This window comes from Pleurodeles waltl, chromosome 4_1 (genome assembly GCF_031143425.1).
Source record: "Pleurodeles waltl isolate 20211129_DDA chromosome 4_1, aPleWal1.hap1.20221129, whole genome shotgun sequence".
Lineage (NCBI taxonomy): Eukaryota > Metazoa > Chordata > Amphibia > Caudata > Salamandridae > Pleurodeles > Pleurodeles waltl.
This window is the reverse complement of record NC_090442.1, coordinates 482090500-482108216: the sequence shown is the minus strand read 5'-3', so window position 1 is coordinate 482108216 and position 17717 is coordinate 482090500. Positions and strand designations below refer to the sequence as shown.

At 42.6% G+C, this 17717-nt stretch overlaps 1 protein-coding gene across 1 annotated transcript in view; it reads left to right on the top strand.

Moving 5' to 3' along the window:
- PTPRQ (protein tyrosine phosphatase receptor type Q) overlaps positions 1-17717 on the top strand; it is a 1423303-nt gene that overhangs the window by 101393 nt on the left and 1304193 nt on the right. Inside the window, exon 3 of the mRNA XM_069227528.1 lies at positions 7898-8087. Coding sequence (XP_069083629.1) covers positions 7898-8087 — 190 coding nt within the window. The remainder of the gene's footprint in view (positions 1-7897; positions 8088-17717) is intronic.

Genomic DNA, 17717 nt, shown 5'->3' with positions numbered 1-17717 from the left:
ACCATGGGGGGTCCCAGGTTTTTTTGGTGAGGGCCAAAGAGGATTATTTCGGTTTTGCTTGAGTTGAGTTTCAGGTGGTTGGCTGTCATATATACATCACTTTTGTCAATATGTGTGTGGTTTCCCTTGGGGGAAAAGGGTCCGACTTGTCTAGTGGCAGTTTTAGTGCCATAAAGAAGCGCAGAAGGTTTATATGCCTACTGCAAAGAGCACATCTGTATTTTATGTAAATAGCTGAGTACATTAGTAAAGTCTATGGAGAGATGAAGGGCACTTTTGCTGGGTGGTAATGAGGGAATCCGAGGAGGAGGGAGTGGGAGCACCAATAATGATTGTTGGACTGGGCGCAGGAGGTGCTAAAGACTGTGACGAATGGTATGTGACAAGGTGTTTTTTGAGTGTCTTGAAAGTACGTGCTGATTGAGGGAAGAAGCGCAGGTAAGGTGGCCTCTACTGTTGCACGTATCTCACACACACCATCGATTTTGTGACTGTCTACGTAGGCTAGTGTTTTAGAGCAACAGTTTAGCCAATAGCAGAGATGGCATCTTGATGGATGACTGCTGCCTGCACTCGGGTTATAGAGGACCGCTCTGACATAGGATCAGAGACTGAGACATCAGATACTGAGACAGCATCTGAGGGATAGGACAATGGCGCAGACTCTGGGAGTGATTTTTCAGTCAGAGGAGTCCCATTCGAAAACTCCTCTTCCAGTACATTATGAGGGAGGTGATGAGGACAGTCCTGCTGTCCCTTCGCAAGCTGTTCGTGCAACTGGGTAATAGTGGGTTAGGCCAACCCAGAGAGCAGGTGAATGCGGCGGCAAACAGAGAGAGAGTGCTCTCTTGGGAGCTCACCAATTTAGTTCAGCCCCAAATTCCACCACCCAAATCATATTGTGGAGACATCAAAATTGTCTATGGCAAAACAAACTGGTTTTGTAAGGCAGGCACCTGTGTTTTTGGTCCTGGATTCGGCGGCCATATAGAGAAACACACTAAACCCAAACATTTCTGGAAACTAGACATTCGGGGGAGTCCACAGAGGTGTGACTTGTGTGGATTCCCCAAAGTTTTCTTACCCAGAATACCCTGCAAAGCTGAAATGTTGAGAAAAAACTCTATTTTTCTCGCATTTCTGTCACACAAACTACAGGAATATGCTGGGATCCACAACATTCCTACCACCCAGTGACTCCTCACCTGTCCTGATAAAAACACTACCCCACTTGAGTGCCTACACCTAGTGCCTGTGTCAGGAATGGATCACCCCAGGGTCAGCAGCTGCCTCACGTAAGGACCAACATTGACCGTTGTGTGATCTATTCCTGTCGCAGGCACCAGGCCTAACCACACAAGTGAGGTATCATATTTATCGGGAGACTTGGGGGAACGCTGGGTGGAAGGAAATTTGTGGCTCCCCTCAGATTCCAGAACTTTCTGTCACCGAAATGTGTGGAAAACGTGGTATTTTAGCCACATTTTGAGGTTTGCAAAGGATTCTGGGTAACAGAACCTGGTCCGAGCCCCACAAGTCACCTCATCTTGGATTCCCCTGGGTTTCTAGTTTACAAAAATGTGCTGGTTTGCTAGGTTTCCCCAGGTGCTGGCTGAGCTAGAGGCCAAAATCCACAGGTAGGCACTGTTTTCTATGAAAAAATGTGATGTGTCTACGTTCTGTTTTGGGGCATTTCCTGTCGCGGGCGCTAGGCCTACCCACACAAGTGAGGTATCATTTTTATCGGGAGACTTAGGGGAACGCCGGGTGGAAGGAAATTTGTGGCTCCTCTCAGATTCCAGAACTTTCCGTCACCGAAATGTGAGGAAAACTTGTTTTTTTGGCCACTTTTTGAGGTTTGCAAAGGATTCTGGGTAACAGAACCTGGTCCGAGCCCCGCAAGTCACCCCTCCTTGGATTCCCCTAGGTCTCTAGTTTTCAGAAATGCACAGGTTTGGTAGGTTTCCCTATGTGCCGGCTGAGCTAGAGGCCAAAATCTACAGGTAGGCACTTCTCAAAAAACACCTCTGTTTTCTTCCAAAAATTTGGATGTGTCCACGTTGCGCTTTGGGGCGTTTCCTGTCGCGGGCGCTAGGCCTACCCACACAAGTGAGGTATCATTTTTATCGGGAGACTTGGGGGAACGCCGGGTGGAAGAAAATTTGTGGCTCCTCTCAGATTCCAGAACTTTCTGTCACCGAAATGTGAGGAAAACTTGTTTTTTTAGCCACTTTTTGAGGTTTGCAAAGGATTGTGGGTAACAGAACCTGGTCCGAGCCCCGCGAGTCACCCCTCCTTGTATTGCCCTAGGTCTCTAGTTTTCAGAAATGCACAGGTTTGGTAGGTTTCCCTAGGTGCCGGTTGAGCTAGAGGCCAAAATCTACAGGTAGGCACTTCTCAAAAAACACCTCTGTTTTCTTCCAAAAATTTTGATGTGTCCACGTTGCGCTTTGGGGCGTTTCCTGTCGCGGGCGCTAGGCCTACCCACACAAGTGAGGTATCATTTTTATCGGGAGACTTGGGGGAACGCCGGGTGGAAGGAAATTTGTGGCTCCTCTCAGATTCCAGAACTTTCTGTCACCGAAATCTGAGGAAAACTTGTTTTTTTAGCCACTTTTTGAGGTTTGCAAAGGATTCTGGGTAACAGAACCTGGTCCGAGCCCCGCGAGTCACCCCTCCTTGGATTGCCCTAGGTCTCTAGTTTTCAGAAATGCACAGGTTTGGTAGGTTTCCCTAGGTGCCGGCTGAGCTAGAGGCCAAAATCTACAGGTAGGCACTTCTCAAAAAACACCTCTGTTTTCTTCCAAAAATTTTGATGTGTCCACGTTGCGCTTTGGGGCGTTTCCTGTCGCGGGCGCTAGGCCTACCCACACAAGTGAGGTATCATTTTTATCGGGAGACTTGGGGGAACGCCGGGTGGAAGGAAATTTGTGGCTCCTCTCAGATTCCAGAACTTTCTGTCACCGAAATCTGAGGAAAACTTGTTTTTTTAGCCACTTTTTGAGGTTTGCAAAGGATTCTGGGTAACAGAACCTGGTCCGAGCCCCGCGAGTCACCCCTCCTTGGATTGCCCTAGGTCTCTAGTTTTCAGAAATGCACAGGTTTGGTAGGTTTCCCTAGGTGCCGGCTGAGCTAGAGGCCAAAATCTACAGGTAGGCACTTCTCAAAAAACACCTCTGTTTTCTTCCAAAAATTTTGATGTGTCCACGTTGCGCTTTGGGGCGTTTCCTGTCGCGGGCGCTAGGCCTACCCACACAAGTGAGGTATCATTTTTATCGGGAGACTTGGGGGAACGCCGGGTGGAAGGAAATTTGTGGCTCCTCTCAGATTCCAGAACTTTCTGTCACCGAAATGTGAGGAAAACTTGTTTTTTTAGCCACTTTTTGAGGTTTGCAAAGGATTCTGGGTAACAGAACCTGGTCCGAGCCCCGCGAGTCACCCCTCCTTGTATTGCCCTAGGTCTCTAGTTTTCAGAAATGCACAGGTTTGGTAGGTTTCCCTATGTGCCGGCTGAGCTAGAGGCCAAAATCTACAGGTAGGCACTTTGGAAAAAACAGCTGTGTTTTCTATAAAAAAAATAGGATGTGTCCATGTTGTGTTTTGGGGCATTTCCTGTCGCGGGCACTAGGCCTACCCACACAAGTGAGGTATCATTTTTATCGGGAGACTTGGGGGAACACAGAATAGCAAAACAAGTGTTATTGTCCCTTATCTTTCTCTACATTTTTTCCTTCCAAATATAAGAGAGTGTGTAAAAAAGACGTCTATTTGAGAAATGCCCTGCAATTCACATGCTAGTATGGGCACCTCGGAATTCAGCGATGTGCAAATAACCACTGCTCCTCAAAACCTTATCTTGATCCCATTTTGGAAATGCAAAGGTTTTCTTGATACCTCTTTTTCACTCTTCATATTTCAGCAAATGAATTGCTCTATACCCAGTATAGAATGAAAACCAACTGCAGGGTGCAGCTTATTTATTGGCTCTGGGTACCTAGGGTTCTTTATGAACCTACAAGCCCTTTATATCCCCGCAACCAGAAGAGTCCAGCAGACAAAACGGTATATTGCTTTCAGAAATCTGACATCGCAGGAAAAAGTTACAGAGTAAAACATAAAGAAAAATGGCTGTTGTTTTCAGCTCAATTTCAATATTTTTTTATTTCAGCTGTTATTTTCTGTAGGAAAACCTTGTAGGATCTACACAAATGACCCCTTGCTGAATTCAGAATTTTGTCTAGTTTTCAGAAATGTTTAGCATTCCGGGATTCAGCATTGGTTTCACACCCATTCCTGTCACTAACTGGAAGGAGGCTGAAAGCACCAAATATAGTAGAAATGGGGTATGTCCCAGTAAAATGCCAAATTTGTGTTGAAAAATTCGGTTTTCTGATTCAAGTCTGCCCGTTCCTGAAAGGTGGGAAGATAGTGATTTCAGCACCAGAAACCCTTGGTTGATGGCATTTTCAGGGAAAAAACCACAAGCCTTCTTCGGCAGCCCTTTTTTCCCATTTTTTTGGAAAAAACAAAATTTTCACTGTATTTTGGCTATTTTCTTGGTCTCCTCCAGGGGAAACCACCAACTCTGGGTACCATTAGAATCCCTAGGATGTTGGAAAAAAAGGACGCAAATTTGGCGTGGTTAGCTTATGTGGACAAAAAGTTATGAAGCCCTAAGCGCGAACTACCCCAAATAGCCAAAAAAGGGCTCAGCACTGGGGGGGGAAAGGCCCAGCAGCTAAGGGGTTAATAGGCATGCATTTAATCCCACCAGACTGCGACCCTAGCACATGCAATCATGCCCGTGACCTTAGGAATCCCCGTTTACATGGCTGTCACAGGGTTGTGGTGTCAGGTACACTAATAGTACCGTTTGTTTCAAAACAGCATTTGCAGATTAAATAAGACTGCCATAATCAGACGATTGACCAAATAATGTCCCGGGCCAATACTTCTGTTTAGGTCGCATGGGAGGTAAAAACATTGAATTTACCCCAAGTCACGTAGCGAGTGAATAAAAACTCGGGGTTCATTTTATGAACAGCTTTTGCTCTGAAAATGGCCTGCCATATTCGGCTGCATTTTTAGTCTGGTGCTGCCCTGGCACAAACCAAGTGTTCCCAGTCCTCCGATCCAAGGAGCTGTCTACATGTGGTGCATGGGTGCCATATTTATTAATGATCTCTCCTATGTTACTTGAATGGGATGTGCTCTCTTGGAATGAAGCATGGCCTGGAAAAAAGTCTGGAATAAACTATCCATATTATTTTTATGGTTTCCCTTTGGGGCCTGGCTTCTCAGAAGTATGTCATGCTGTAGACCCAAAGAAAGAATGTGCAAAATCAGAGAATCCTATAGTATGATATTTTGTTTATCCTCTCAAGCCTAATGTATTAAAACTATTTCTGCCATGGGCACATATTGCTAGAACCTACGTACATGCTGTATATAAATATGTACATCCATAAATAATATCAAATTATATATTCAGATGAAAGTTATCATGCTGGTATTTTGCCTTGAATATATGCAAGTACAACATATCCATGCATATGTCATTTGAACAGGTCAGTGTAAGTATAATGCCCCCAGTAGAGCTCTCATTCACTGGTGGGTAAATCCATAAATACAAAAAAAAACACCTGGGAACATCAAAGTAAAGTTCAATACATAATTAATGCAAATATTTCATGTGCCACATTTAGGCCCAAGTTAACTGTATTAAAATATATATTGCTTCGAGTCTCTGTAACAAGGTCTCCGTGCCGTCTCCTCTTTTATTAGGTCTTGGCAATAACCATCCAATGGACTAGGACCCATTTCCATGTAACGTTGTACAAATGGTGCCAAGCTCACTATACAAGTCAACCGTGATCGATGTTGAATGATTCATTTGGAACAATACAAGAGAACATTTGGTGTGTTAGGCAAGTAATGTTCACCTAGTGAGGGGAATGGTATATTTTGAAGAAGGGCACATTGGTAATTCATGTTCAATGGACTCCAACTTCCCTTAGGTGGCTTCTTTTTTTTAATTAAATAAATTACTCAGAGTGTACTCGCTGTGTGATATTAAAAATGTACACTTGTCAAGTTTTCCTTTTAAATGAAGGCCCCGATTTTTCCAGGCAAGCTGGTGTGTCTGAGTCCCAAAATACAGTGCAGGGCTTCTTGAGCCCACTAGGTATAAAACCACGAAATCTCTTCTTTGGGAAACCGTGTGGCTCCTGGAGAAGCCTGAGGAAAATATAGAAGATGGACTGACCCTGGAATATTCTGGGGTGAGGATCCTTGTTCATAGCTTCCTCTCACAACGATGTTTGAATCCAATACTGAATGTGATTCTGATCACTTTTTCTGTCTGCACCTGCTGTGATGTTTGTGATGTCACACTCGCATTTGTAATTCCCTAAACTACATAAAACATATATACATAAAACAAAGTACTGTCACTAATGTTCACTGGAATTCATTTCGACACTGACATAGGCATCATCCTTGAGAGGAAATCATGCAAAAACTATGAATAAGGTGTCTTGATCTATGTTCTAAATTAAGGAGCTAGACTTTATGGATGGGGAGACCAGGTTAAGATTTCACCTACCCCAGGTCTGGCGTCTCACCAAAGTTTTCCTTGGTGGATTCAGGTTAGGAAGGCTCTTAAATTAGGATCTCCTCAAACATAAGGGAGACTTGTACAATTGTGGGATGGAACAGTTGATACAGTTGTGGACTCTTATCCTTACAGTTGCTAATTTAGCTCCTGATTTAGAGTTTTAAGGATAGTCCATCAGGGATGGACTTGGGCACCGCCATCCCAAGGGATTTCTGCCTGCCAAGTGGACAACTCTTTACATTGACAGGATCTTCTGACACAGCGGTTTATGTCAATGTCTGAGAAGTTTGATGGATGGTACTGTAAGCCATGTTGTCAGGGATTATTAAACTTTTTCTCCCAGGGTGTGGGGGTTGTAATGTTTATTTCCTGTCTGTTTCTGCCAGATGTTTACTTTTGGTGATGGACAGAGAAAAAAAACTTCACACCGTACACCCAAAATAGTCAGATGATGTAAAGCCCTTCCTCTGATGGTCTCTACTCCGTCAGGTCATCTGAGGAAGTATCTCGTCTGATGAGGCCAATGTAGTCTCAGTTGATTGAATACCTATGGTCTATCCAACTCAAAATAGGGTGGGCAGACCACCAGTTTGGTGGACAGGGTACTCGGTTGTGTATGCGAGTGAATATACTGTAACCCAGATACGAAACCAGACCCTTAATGTTTTTTAATGTTACATGCTCTTGGTCTGTTGTTCAAGGTGAAGTGTACTTTCCAGGGCTTGAAGCTACTCTAGAATGATTTACTTTTGACAGTTCGATTAAGTATTTACAAATACAAAAGTATTCACCTTTCTCATCCTTTTTTTCAAAACCCAGGTATTGGCATGACGTATCAATGCTATGTTTTGGAGAGAGGGTTGGTTCACTCAGCTTTTCATCTTTCTGAGCTCAATAAAATAAGTACATGGATTTGGGTATCAACAAACGTCTGGGGTGAATTTACACTTAACAAGCACACATGTTAAGTGACATTATGTTAGTGGTTTTTCCCCTTATAACATTCTCTTTACTAAGCTGTTAAGGATCTTGCTGTTTTTAACGGTTGCTCTGAGCGATCACATTCATATTTGTACTGTTTGATTGTGGTATGACATCTTATTGAACTGCCTACAAATGAAGTCTGTGTTTGGGATAATGTTTTATCTTGGGTACTCTGATCTGAAATAATAATTACTAGAGGAAAAGTCAAATAGCTTCTAAATGATCAAACTAGAAATGGTGTACCTGTACAAATGTTATGTCAATATAAAGGTCTGCACTCATCAATTGTAATTTCAGAAGGAAGGTGAATTATTATGGGCAGATGGATCTTCTTATGAATTGGGACATTCAGAAATACCACCAGTGTCAATGATACCCAGGAATGAAAGTGACTGCTTCGCCTTGCAACAAAACGCAACTGGACCAAACTATTTCTTCACAGGGTTTTTCTGCTACATACCTTTGCCTTACCTCTGTGAATATAAGTGTAAGTGTCTTATTTTCAAACTTCACTGTTGAAGAATGATCTTTTGTCTTACTCATTTCTTTATTTGTAGTATATAAACTCACTTTCAAAATCTTCCCCCACGGTGTGTTTGTCTCTGTTGCGTAGGTACCCTATAGAGAAACATACTTTTCTACTTAATAATTACATTATTTTCTGGGACAGCTCCTTCTTATTTCCCTTGCCGCCATTCATTTTGTTTTTCTGGGTAAATATTTTGTGAAGTCTATGGCATGCACAATGTTTTTTGTCATCTCAAAAATATTGCCAAACACAAGTAAGGTAAAAACTATTGCGGGGTCAGGGTTGTGGTGCAGAATATTGCGTGTAATAATGTCATTTTTAAAGTGTTTTGTATTTTTTTGCGATATGTTTGTGTATAAATATGTTAATTGTTTGTAATATTTTAGTAGATGTAGGGCCTCATTACGGATCTGCAGGTCCAAGGACTGACTACTGCACTTCAGACATTCTGACTGCCACATTACAACCCCAGCGGTTGGACCGCCGTCCCCGCTAGGAACATAGTTTCTGACAGACTGACGACAGTTGGACTCATGCGCAGAACGGCAGTGCTGAGTTCAGCCCGCCGTGCTGAGCTCAAGTTCCATTGATGGCAAGGAAGTGCTGGGGGCCGCAGGGGGCCCCTGCACTACCCACGACCCTGTTGTGGGAGATACAGCCCCCCCCCAGCCCAGCAGATAGTGTGCTTTCTGAGAGTGCTGGTGTGCTACGGTCCTTAAGGGAGCCGAGACCAATACCGTAGCACTTTTCCTGCCAGGCTGACTGACGGGTACGCCGCAATATGATGTTCCCGCCTGTCAGTCCTGTGGGAACATTGTAATATGACAGAGGGTGGAGCCTCTGAGTTGACGGCCGCCTCATCCTTGCAAGTTTGGCAGTCGGCTTGGCTGACCGCCAAACTTGTAATGAACCCCTTCATATTTATAATATTTTTAAAATGCTTTTTGAGGTTTTTTGCTTTAAATTATTGATGGGTTTTTGGGTTTCTAGGGGACTAGTTGGGGAGATAATTAAGGGATCTGGAACAGAGTTCTCCGGTCTATTGGTGGAAAGTCACTTAATTGTTTAGGTTGGCCGGTCCTTTGTTGTGTAGTGCCTTGTAAGCATGGGTGAGTAGCTTGAACTGGCATTTCTTTGTGACTGATAGCCAGTGGAGTTTTCTGAGGTGAGTGGTGATGTGCTTCTCTCTGAGGATTTCGAGGATGAGTCCGGCTGCTGTGTTCTGGATGGTCTGGAGTTTCCTCATGAGTTGGGGGGTAATTCCTTTGTTGAGGGAGTTGCCATACTCGAGTCTGTTGGTGACGAGGGCTTGCGTGATAGTTCACATGCTGCTGAGTTGGATCCATCTGAAGACCTTACTGAGTTCTTCCTGTGAGGTAGGAAGTGATCCACTTGAGGGCTGCTTCTTGGATTCTGATCGGGTGGAGTCTGATGATCAATGTGTGGTGAAATATGGTGTAGAACACTGCTGAGAGGACGAGGAGGATGAGGGCTGCGGTTTCTCTGTGGTCTAGCATCATTCTGATGTCATCTGTGGCTGTGGCTAGAGCTGTCCTGGTGCTGTGCTTCGCTCTGAAGCCAGCTTGGGAAGATTCCAGAAGGTTGTGGTTTTCCAGGTGTCTGGTTAGTTGGATGTTGATGGCTTTCTCTATGATCTTGGCTGGAAAGGGGAGCAGCGATATAGATTGGTAGTTCTTGAGCTCTCTAGGGTCCGTGGATGGTTTCTTCAGCTTTGGCTTCATGTCAGTGTGTTTCAGTTTCTGGGGAAAATGGGCTGTAGTGATTGAGGAGTTGATGACCTTGGTGAGTTCTCTGCTGATGTGTTGTTTGCCGAGGTTGAAAGTTTGGTGGGGCAGGAATCTGCTGGGGCTCCAGAGTGGATATATCTCATGATGGATGCTGTTTTCCTCAAAGTGAGGGTGTTCCACGAGGAATGCTGGTGTGGGTAACTGTCAGTTGGCGTGGGGCAGTTGATGTCATTCTCAACAAGGGGCTGGAGTGTGAAGTCTTGGTAGATGGTTTTGTTCTGGAAAAAGTCTGAGAGGAAGTCGCAGAGGACTTGCGAGTGTGCGATCGTGTTTTTTGTTGCTGAGGGGTTAGTGAACTCCCTGACTGTGTTGAACAGTTCATTAATGGTGTTGTAGCTGTCATTGTTGTGAGCAGCTAGGCTGGTTTTGTTGGTGTTTCTCAGGATGTGGTGGTAACGGTTGAGGGCATCTTTACATTGTTTTCGGTCCTCAAGGGTCTTACTGCTGCACCATTTTCTTTCCTTCTGTCTGCAGTCTTGTTTTGGGGTTTTCAGTTCTACTGTGAATTAGTTGGGACGTCAGCACTCACCGTGATCCAGTGCTCAAAGTATTCTGCTGCTTGATCATTGTCTTCAGTGATGGTGGGTAGGCGGGAGTTGATTCTGAGACCTTTGACCAGCTGCCCTATGTTTTGCTGGCAGTGGAGGTGGGAATGATGGGGGGTTCCAAGATGGTGAAATGGATGCAGTGGTGATCGGTCCAGGTAAGCTCCTGTGGGTGTATGTTACTCTATTGCTTGCTGAGAAGATGGGGCTCAAGTGTGTGTCCTGCAGTGTGGGTGGGGTCGGTGACAAGCTGCTTGAGTTCGAGGTTGGCCATGCTTTCTAGGAAGTCGCCCATGTTGACGTCATTGGTGTTCTCAAGGTGAAAGTTGAGGTCTCCTAGGAAAATGTACAGATTTGAGTCGATGGGTGGGGTCTCGGAGGTCTGTAGACGAGGATACCTTGTTTTGCTTCACTAATGACTGAGCTGAAACGCTCATGCACTGACAAAAATCTCTGAAATGTGCTCCTTAGTCTAAAGAAGACATTTAAAAAATCACTTCACAAGGTTCGTAAAGGAGATTAGCATGCTGAAAGCACATGTTTAAAAATGGTCACAGCAATGCAATGAAACATGTACAAATGCTTCTCCACTGCAATATACACACCAAATATGTGCATCTACATTACAATGCAAAGCAAATAATGAATTAAAAAATATGCAACACCATGAGGCACGGGCACACATGCTTAATCTCCCTCCTATCAGCATCATATCGCCAGATTCCAGAATCAATCGTGGAGAAAGAGAGATCAATTATCCTCACAGGAAGGATGACACAGCTCAGCGTCCTGAGCATGTCTGAGATCTGAATCACTCCCTGGACTATCTGGTCTCGGCCTCTTATACTTTGAACAAACAAGAGAGGAGAATTTTAGATACTCCCTCTCACTACATAAGTTTATTGTTCAAATCAATGCTGATTACTTTAGGTCAGCTTTGAAAAGAAAAGACGTCGGAACTTGGCCAATATCCCAAGCTGTCTTCAATCAAAACAAAACTGTTCCCTGCCGTCCTAGTACATTCTTATCAGCCTAAGCCCTTGGTGGGAAAAGAACATGCAAACACGCAAAAAAGAAAAAACATGAGCACATTGTATAACATGAGCATGGAATATTACTTGAAGCTTTTAACATGGTGATGGCTAATGCTAAAATAAAGTCGATAGGCAAAATGAAGTTGGTGGTTACTCACGTGATAGTGTGCTGCTAGGCTAAGTGCAACGTGGAGCCAGTGGTCAAAACACAAATATCATTACATACCTCTGATGGTGGTTTTGCTGTTAGTGCAGAGTAGGAAGTGGAGGTGCTCCATGAAGGGGGTGGAGTTATCTGTGGTGGTTGAGCATATGAGGTTCTCTTTGTAGATTATAGTGATGCCTCTGCCACTTCCATTGGATTGGTCCGGTGCACAGTCTTGTATCCTACAAGGCCGTTGCGATGTCCAGGGCAGATGAGGGGTTCGTCCAGGTCCCTGTGATGAAAACTACATCCAGGGAGTTTGTTGTGATGATATCCCAGATTTCCGTGGTGTGCTTTCCGAGTAAGTGTGCGTTGAGCCGCAGGCAGTTGATCATTCCAGTGGTGCTGGTTTTGGCTTTGTTGGTGTGTGTGTGTGCTGTGGTGTGGCTGATTGGAGAGGTATGGGTGTTATTTTCGGTGACACAAGTGAAGTGACAGTTCCGGCAGTAGAAGGTGCCTTTTGTGGCCCTAGGGGAGGCATAAGTGTAGTTGTTGTTGTCCTGGTGTCCAGGCATCGGGTATTCAGGGTTTAAATTTTAACCAAGGAGAAGCAGATGTGGTCTTTGGGAGTTGGGATCCTGTCACCAGGTGTGGTCTGGGTGCGGCGTACCCTCTGCACGCATCTACTGCATGGCTTTGCTGTGGTCTCCATGCTGTGGGGAAGTGCAAGTACTGGAGAGGGGGACAGGGATGAGGCGGGTGCCTCGCCGGGGGATGGAAAAGGATGTCAGAGGGGGAGCAGTGGTCAAGTGCAGGGGGCACAGCCCTGTAGGGTAAACGAGGAGGGAGCACGTGAAGTGCTGTGGTCAGGCGGCAGTAACGGGGGCTGAGGGCATGCTGCAGGGAGGCTGCTGGTGAGGCAGAGGGGTGAACGCTAGTGCTGGCATAGCAAGGCAGGGCTGGGCAGTGATGTGGAGGGGTGACCTTACCTGAGTCAGTGGTTAAAGAGGGGTGGCCCAGCCCAGCCTCTTCCAGGCTCTGACAGGCACAGATGGGCCAGCCCTTGGCCTGGGCTTTGCCTGGATGCCGTCCGTATGTGCTCTGCTATGCAGGAGGTGGTGCCCATCTATGTCTGGGCTTTAGTAGGAAAAATTGCAGAAGTGATGCCTCCAAGTAGCGGAGGCTGCTGGGAGGTGTAGACCTGGTGGGAGGGTCTCAGTAGTCCTATGATGTGGGAGGTGGCGCCCACCTATGTGTGGACTTTGGCAGTAAAAGTGGAAAAGGGGTTGCCTCCCAGAAGCAGAGTCTGCTGGGAGGTGTAGTCCAAGTGGGAGGGTCGCAGTAGTCCCATGATGCGTAAGTTGACACCCACATATGTGTGGACTTTGGAAGGAAAAACAGCAGAAGTGTTGCCTCCCAGTAGCGGAGGCCGCTGGGAGGTGTAGTCCTGGTTCGAGGGTTACAGTAGTCCCACGATGCGGAAGGTAGTGCCCACCTATGTGTGGGCTTTGGCAGGGAGAACAGCAGAAGGATTACTTCACAGTAATGGAGTCTGCTGGGAGGTGTTGTCCTGGTGGGAGAGTCTCAATAGTCCCACGATGTTGGAGGTGGTGCCCACCTATTTGTGGGCTTTAGCGGGAAAAACATCAGAAGGGTTGCCCCTCAGTAGAGGAGGCTGCTGGGAGGTGTAGTCCTGGTGGGAGGGTCTAAGTAGTAAGGTCAGAAGTAGTTTTATTGTAATTTTGGGTATTATTTTGGTTCTTTTAATTTGTAAATAATTTTAAATTGGTCATTTTATAAGCATTTTTATATTTTTAAAGTAATTTAGATAATAGATTTACAAAGTAATGTAAATGTTTGAATTTTTTCATATTTTTTATATTTATTTTGAATATCGTAGATTATAAATATATTTTATAATAATTAATACATATTTGTTCAACACTGTCACTACTGTTAATTCAGTAAGGTTGGACTGGGAATAGTCATATTTTTTCCTTTTAAAGTGCAATATTTTTCCCTATTGATTTTTAAGTTGAAGAAGGAGTGCTAAATTTTATTTTTCTAACTTTTTATTTTTTGACCGTTTATGTTGTAAATTTGGAACGTTTATTTTATTCATTATATGTTTTCGTTTGATCTGTATTTTAATGGACTTGATATGTTTGGTTGAGATTTACTTAAAATTTTTATGTATATTATTTTGGATATAGTATTTAATTTCCTTCCATTTTTGTTAGAGATATACCTATTTGTATTAACTGTTGTAGTCATTTATATTAGTATTTTGAATAGTGCTTATGTGTGTATTTTAATTGACATTTTGATATGTGTTTACAAATATATGTTTCATGATTTTATTCTATTGTATATATTTATTGTAATTTATTTTTTATTTTATTTAGTAATTTTTGTGAGTAATGCAAATTTCAATAATGGGTTTTAAATATAATTGTAATTGGTTAGTAATTATATGTATTTTTGAAATTATTATTATAAATGTGTATTATGAATAAATATTGGTTTTAAAATGTTTTAGCTATAAGTATTTGTTTTAATTTGTATAAAAAATATTTCTTTCTTTCTTTATTAATTCAATTTGTGAAGAATCATGAAAGCACATACACAAAACAAATGAAAATATTATAAAACAAGAAGACATTCCAAATCACTTAATATCATCCAAAACTTCCTGCTGCAAGCTTGTTTAGTTACTTCTTATTTATCATATAGTATTGATTTAAATTTAGTTTTCAGGTTTATGTATTTATTAAAATGTACTATCCTTATTTTTACATGTGTTTACCATTTAAAGTTATTATATTTGTAAATAATTTTGAATATATACACTTACCTATAGGATGTTGATATTTAATACTACGATATTTTATAGAAACTATGTTTGTTGTAAGAATGTAAACTTGAAATTTAGCACCACAATGTTTTTGCTAAGATTTTGATGTGTCACAATATTTTGTATTTTGTTATTAAGTGACAGAAGTGTCTATAGACCTTTCTGTAGGCCTTGCCCCAATCATCCACCACGAGGACATGTATAGTTTTTTGCACAGTTGGGAGCACAAAGTAGCACAAATACCATTTTTGCCAGCTACTCACCAACTTTAGGTGCTGTGTTTGAGCTTTACTTAAAAAACACATTTCACACTCAGTCTCAATATTTGCTATCAAAGTATTGGTAAAATGATGCACAGAAACGTCGGGCTGATTTGCAGAGGCATTTATGAGTATGTGAAGTAGTATAAGTTAGAGCCAAGAAATTAACAGAGAGAGCTAAGCTGGCTCTAAAATCCGAGCCACAAACGTGTTTGGAATGTAAATTGTGCTACAAACATCATGTTAAAATATGAGACAATCGCTTCAAAATTGAAGAAGTGTATTTGTTTAACAAGCTGGAGTGTTTCACCTTTGTAGGCCAGATTATATCACTGCATTGGGAGGCATTTCCTAAAAGTTTTTGAGCATGACCTTAAAAATATCCATACCCTTTAATGCTGACAATAAAACCATTAGTGAATTAAGAGGCAGGCCAGTGGTTATTTGCTCCTTGTCTGTTGGCTGGAGTCCTATTATATATGGAGCAGCATTACAACTATCAAATCAGACAGGAGATTTTTGTGCAGAACTCATCCTTAATGCACATATTTCAAGATGCTCACATATGTAATAATGAAGAAAAAAAAGCATAGTGAAATAAAATATTTGCCTAGGATCACATAATTTGGTTAGCGACGGAAGCTGGGATTTACCCCAGTGTTTCCAGTTTCACATTGTGCAGTTCAGCCACTACATGGGTATTTCTTTCCCTTTCATCAAAGCCTTATGGTGCTGTGCCTTTACTTCTTGGCACATGAGAGCGTGGGTAGATGACAGGAGCCATATGAAAGGTCATACTGTATTGAGGTTGAAGATCCAAGTAGACCATGAGCTGAGCCTGAACCAGGCATCTACCTCGAGCCCTCAGTGGATTGCATACCTCTAGTATAAATGTCTTTCCTTATTGGGTGCAAAATTTACAATTTCCTACTTGTAAAAGTCCAAAAACAGCACAGGTATTTCTATCTATACTGATTGTATTTGACTATTTTGCTATAACCCAATTTTATTGCCGTTTCAGATGTTTAAGAGCCAATGCACAAAGGCATTTATGACTATAAGAATTAGTACTAGGGGGGTGCTACTTCGTGCACTCATGAACGCATTAGTGGATTGGCCTGATCAGGGTTATGTTGCAGCACTCTGGTCTAAATTAGGCCTGGAACATATTGCCAGAATGAATTTTTGACACGAGAAGTGCAGGCAAATATGTTTATGTGTGTTTCTTTTTTGATATACATTGCCTGCAAAAGGTCATTTTTACCTGCATTTGTAAGTGCAGTGAACCTAAAGTTAGCCAGTGATACCAGACAATAGCGCATTGCTGTATTTCTGATAACAAATTGCTAAACTGCAGAGATTATTTGAATGCTGCCACCTTCTCTGAAAAGGTGCAAAACCTCTCCTTTAACGATAGCGTAGAATCGATAATGAGCAATGGAGGCCGTTCAGTTTATGGTGCTTTATGCTTAAGGCTGTCTTCAGTTAGGTATGTTATACTTCATTGCACGTCAAACATGTACATGCCCATCACCCACATAAGATCAATTGATCAAAGTCTTCTGGTAGTCTTTAAGGTGGGTTCGGTGTGAAAGGATGCAGTTTCTTAATAAATGCCATCCTTTCTTATCTATGGACATTTGATAAACCTACTGTTTAATGAGATAAGTCGACAGATGAGTCTGCCCTTAATCATGCTATGGTATTTTGACTATCTCTTTTAACTATAATACACTTTTGTGATTAGCAGCGTCTTTGTCCTTTTCTATAGTCAGAGCTATTTTTGCTCAAGGAAATACTCATGGGTTAATAGCAAATTGTATCACTGTAAAACACTGAGAACATCCATTAACATTGCATTAGTGACCACCCTAATCAGGAATATCCAGACTGATGACCCCAGCATGTCAGGCAATGTTACCTGCAGAAATGTTAGTAAAAACCTTATCAGTATGAAATGCATCCACAGAATTAATGAAGTAGAAGCCAAATTAGTATGAGCCCTCTGCCTCTGGTACAAAGGACATTTTGTACCAAATCCTCACCAAACCAGCTTGAATTATCATTCAACTATCAGCTTTAATGTGCTTTGGAAATGTAGCCTTTAGACTTCATCAGGACAGGAGTTTCCAGAAATACACATATTTTCTACCAAAGACCGATTTCCATTTTGGGTAAACTCTAAACTCAATTTTCCAGAATGAAAACAATTTCTCAAAAACACAAAATGTGCCTGCAAAATATGAGTTTTCATTTTTAGGAAGCATAGAGTCTCCAAATATCACCTTGCTATTTTCAATAACTACTCATGTACAAATGCATCACATGGACAGATTCCCTTTTTAATGCCAAGGTATTAAACTCACTATTCATCAGTGCTCAATGGAACACCAGGGATGTAAGTAATATATCATCAACTCCCGCCATTATACCAGGGTTACATTGTACTAAGACTCGGACATCATTATGACCAGGGAAGCCCACCATATGTCGGTTATGGCCATTATTAAGCAAGGGGAGACCACTATTATGTCAGAGATGGCTAGATATAGACCAGTTAGGCTCCTAATACGTCAATGATGGCTACCAGTATGCCACAACTAGACCATGAAATCCCAAAATACATCATGGGTGGTTATTATAATGCCATTGCCTCCCATCAACATTCACAATTGTACCAAGAAGAACCTGTAAAATGGGGGACCACCTATACTTTTGTTGGTTCTTGACACCAGGAATAGCTTCCATAGAGCAAAACTGCTTATTAGGGGGATATACTGCCAGTCATGCACAAACATGCATATAAGTGTGCACAAATTCATATACACAGAACTGTATGCCCATGGGCTCTTAATTGTCTCAACTCTGGATTCAGATTCCACTCTCTTAGCTCAAGAATGGATCACAATGACATAACAAAGGCCCCTGCAGCCCCAGCGGTG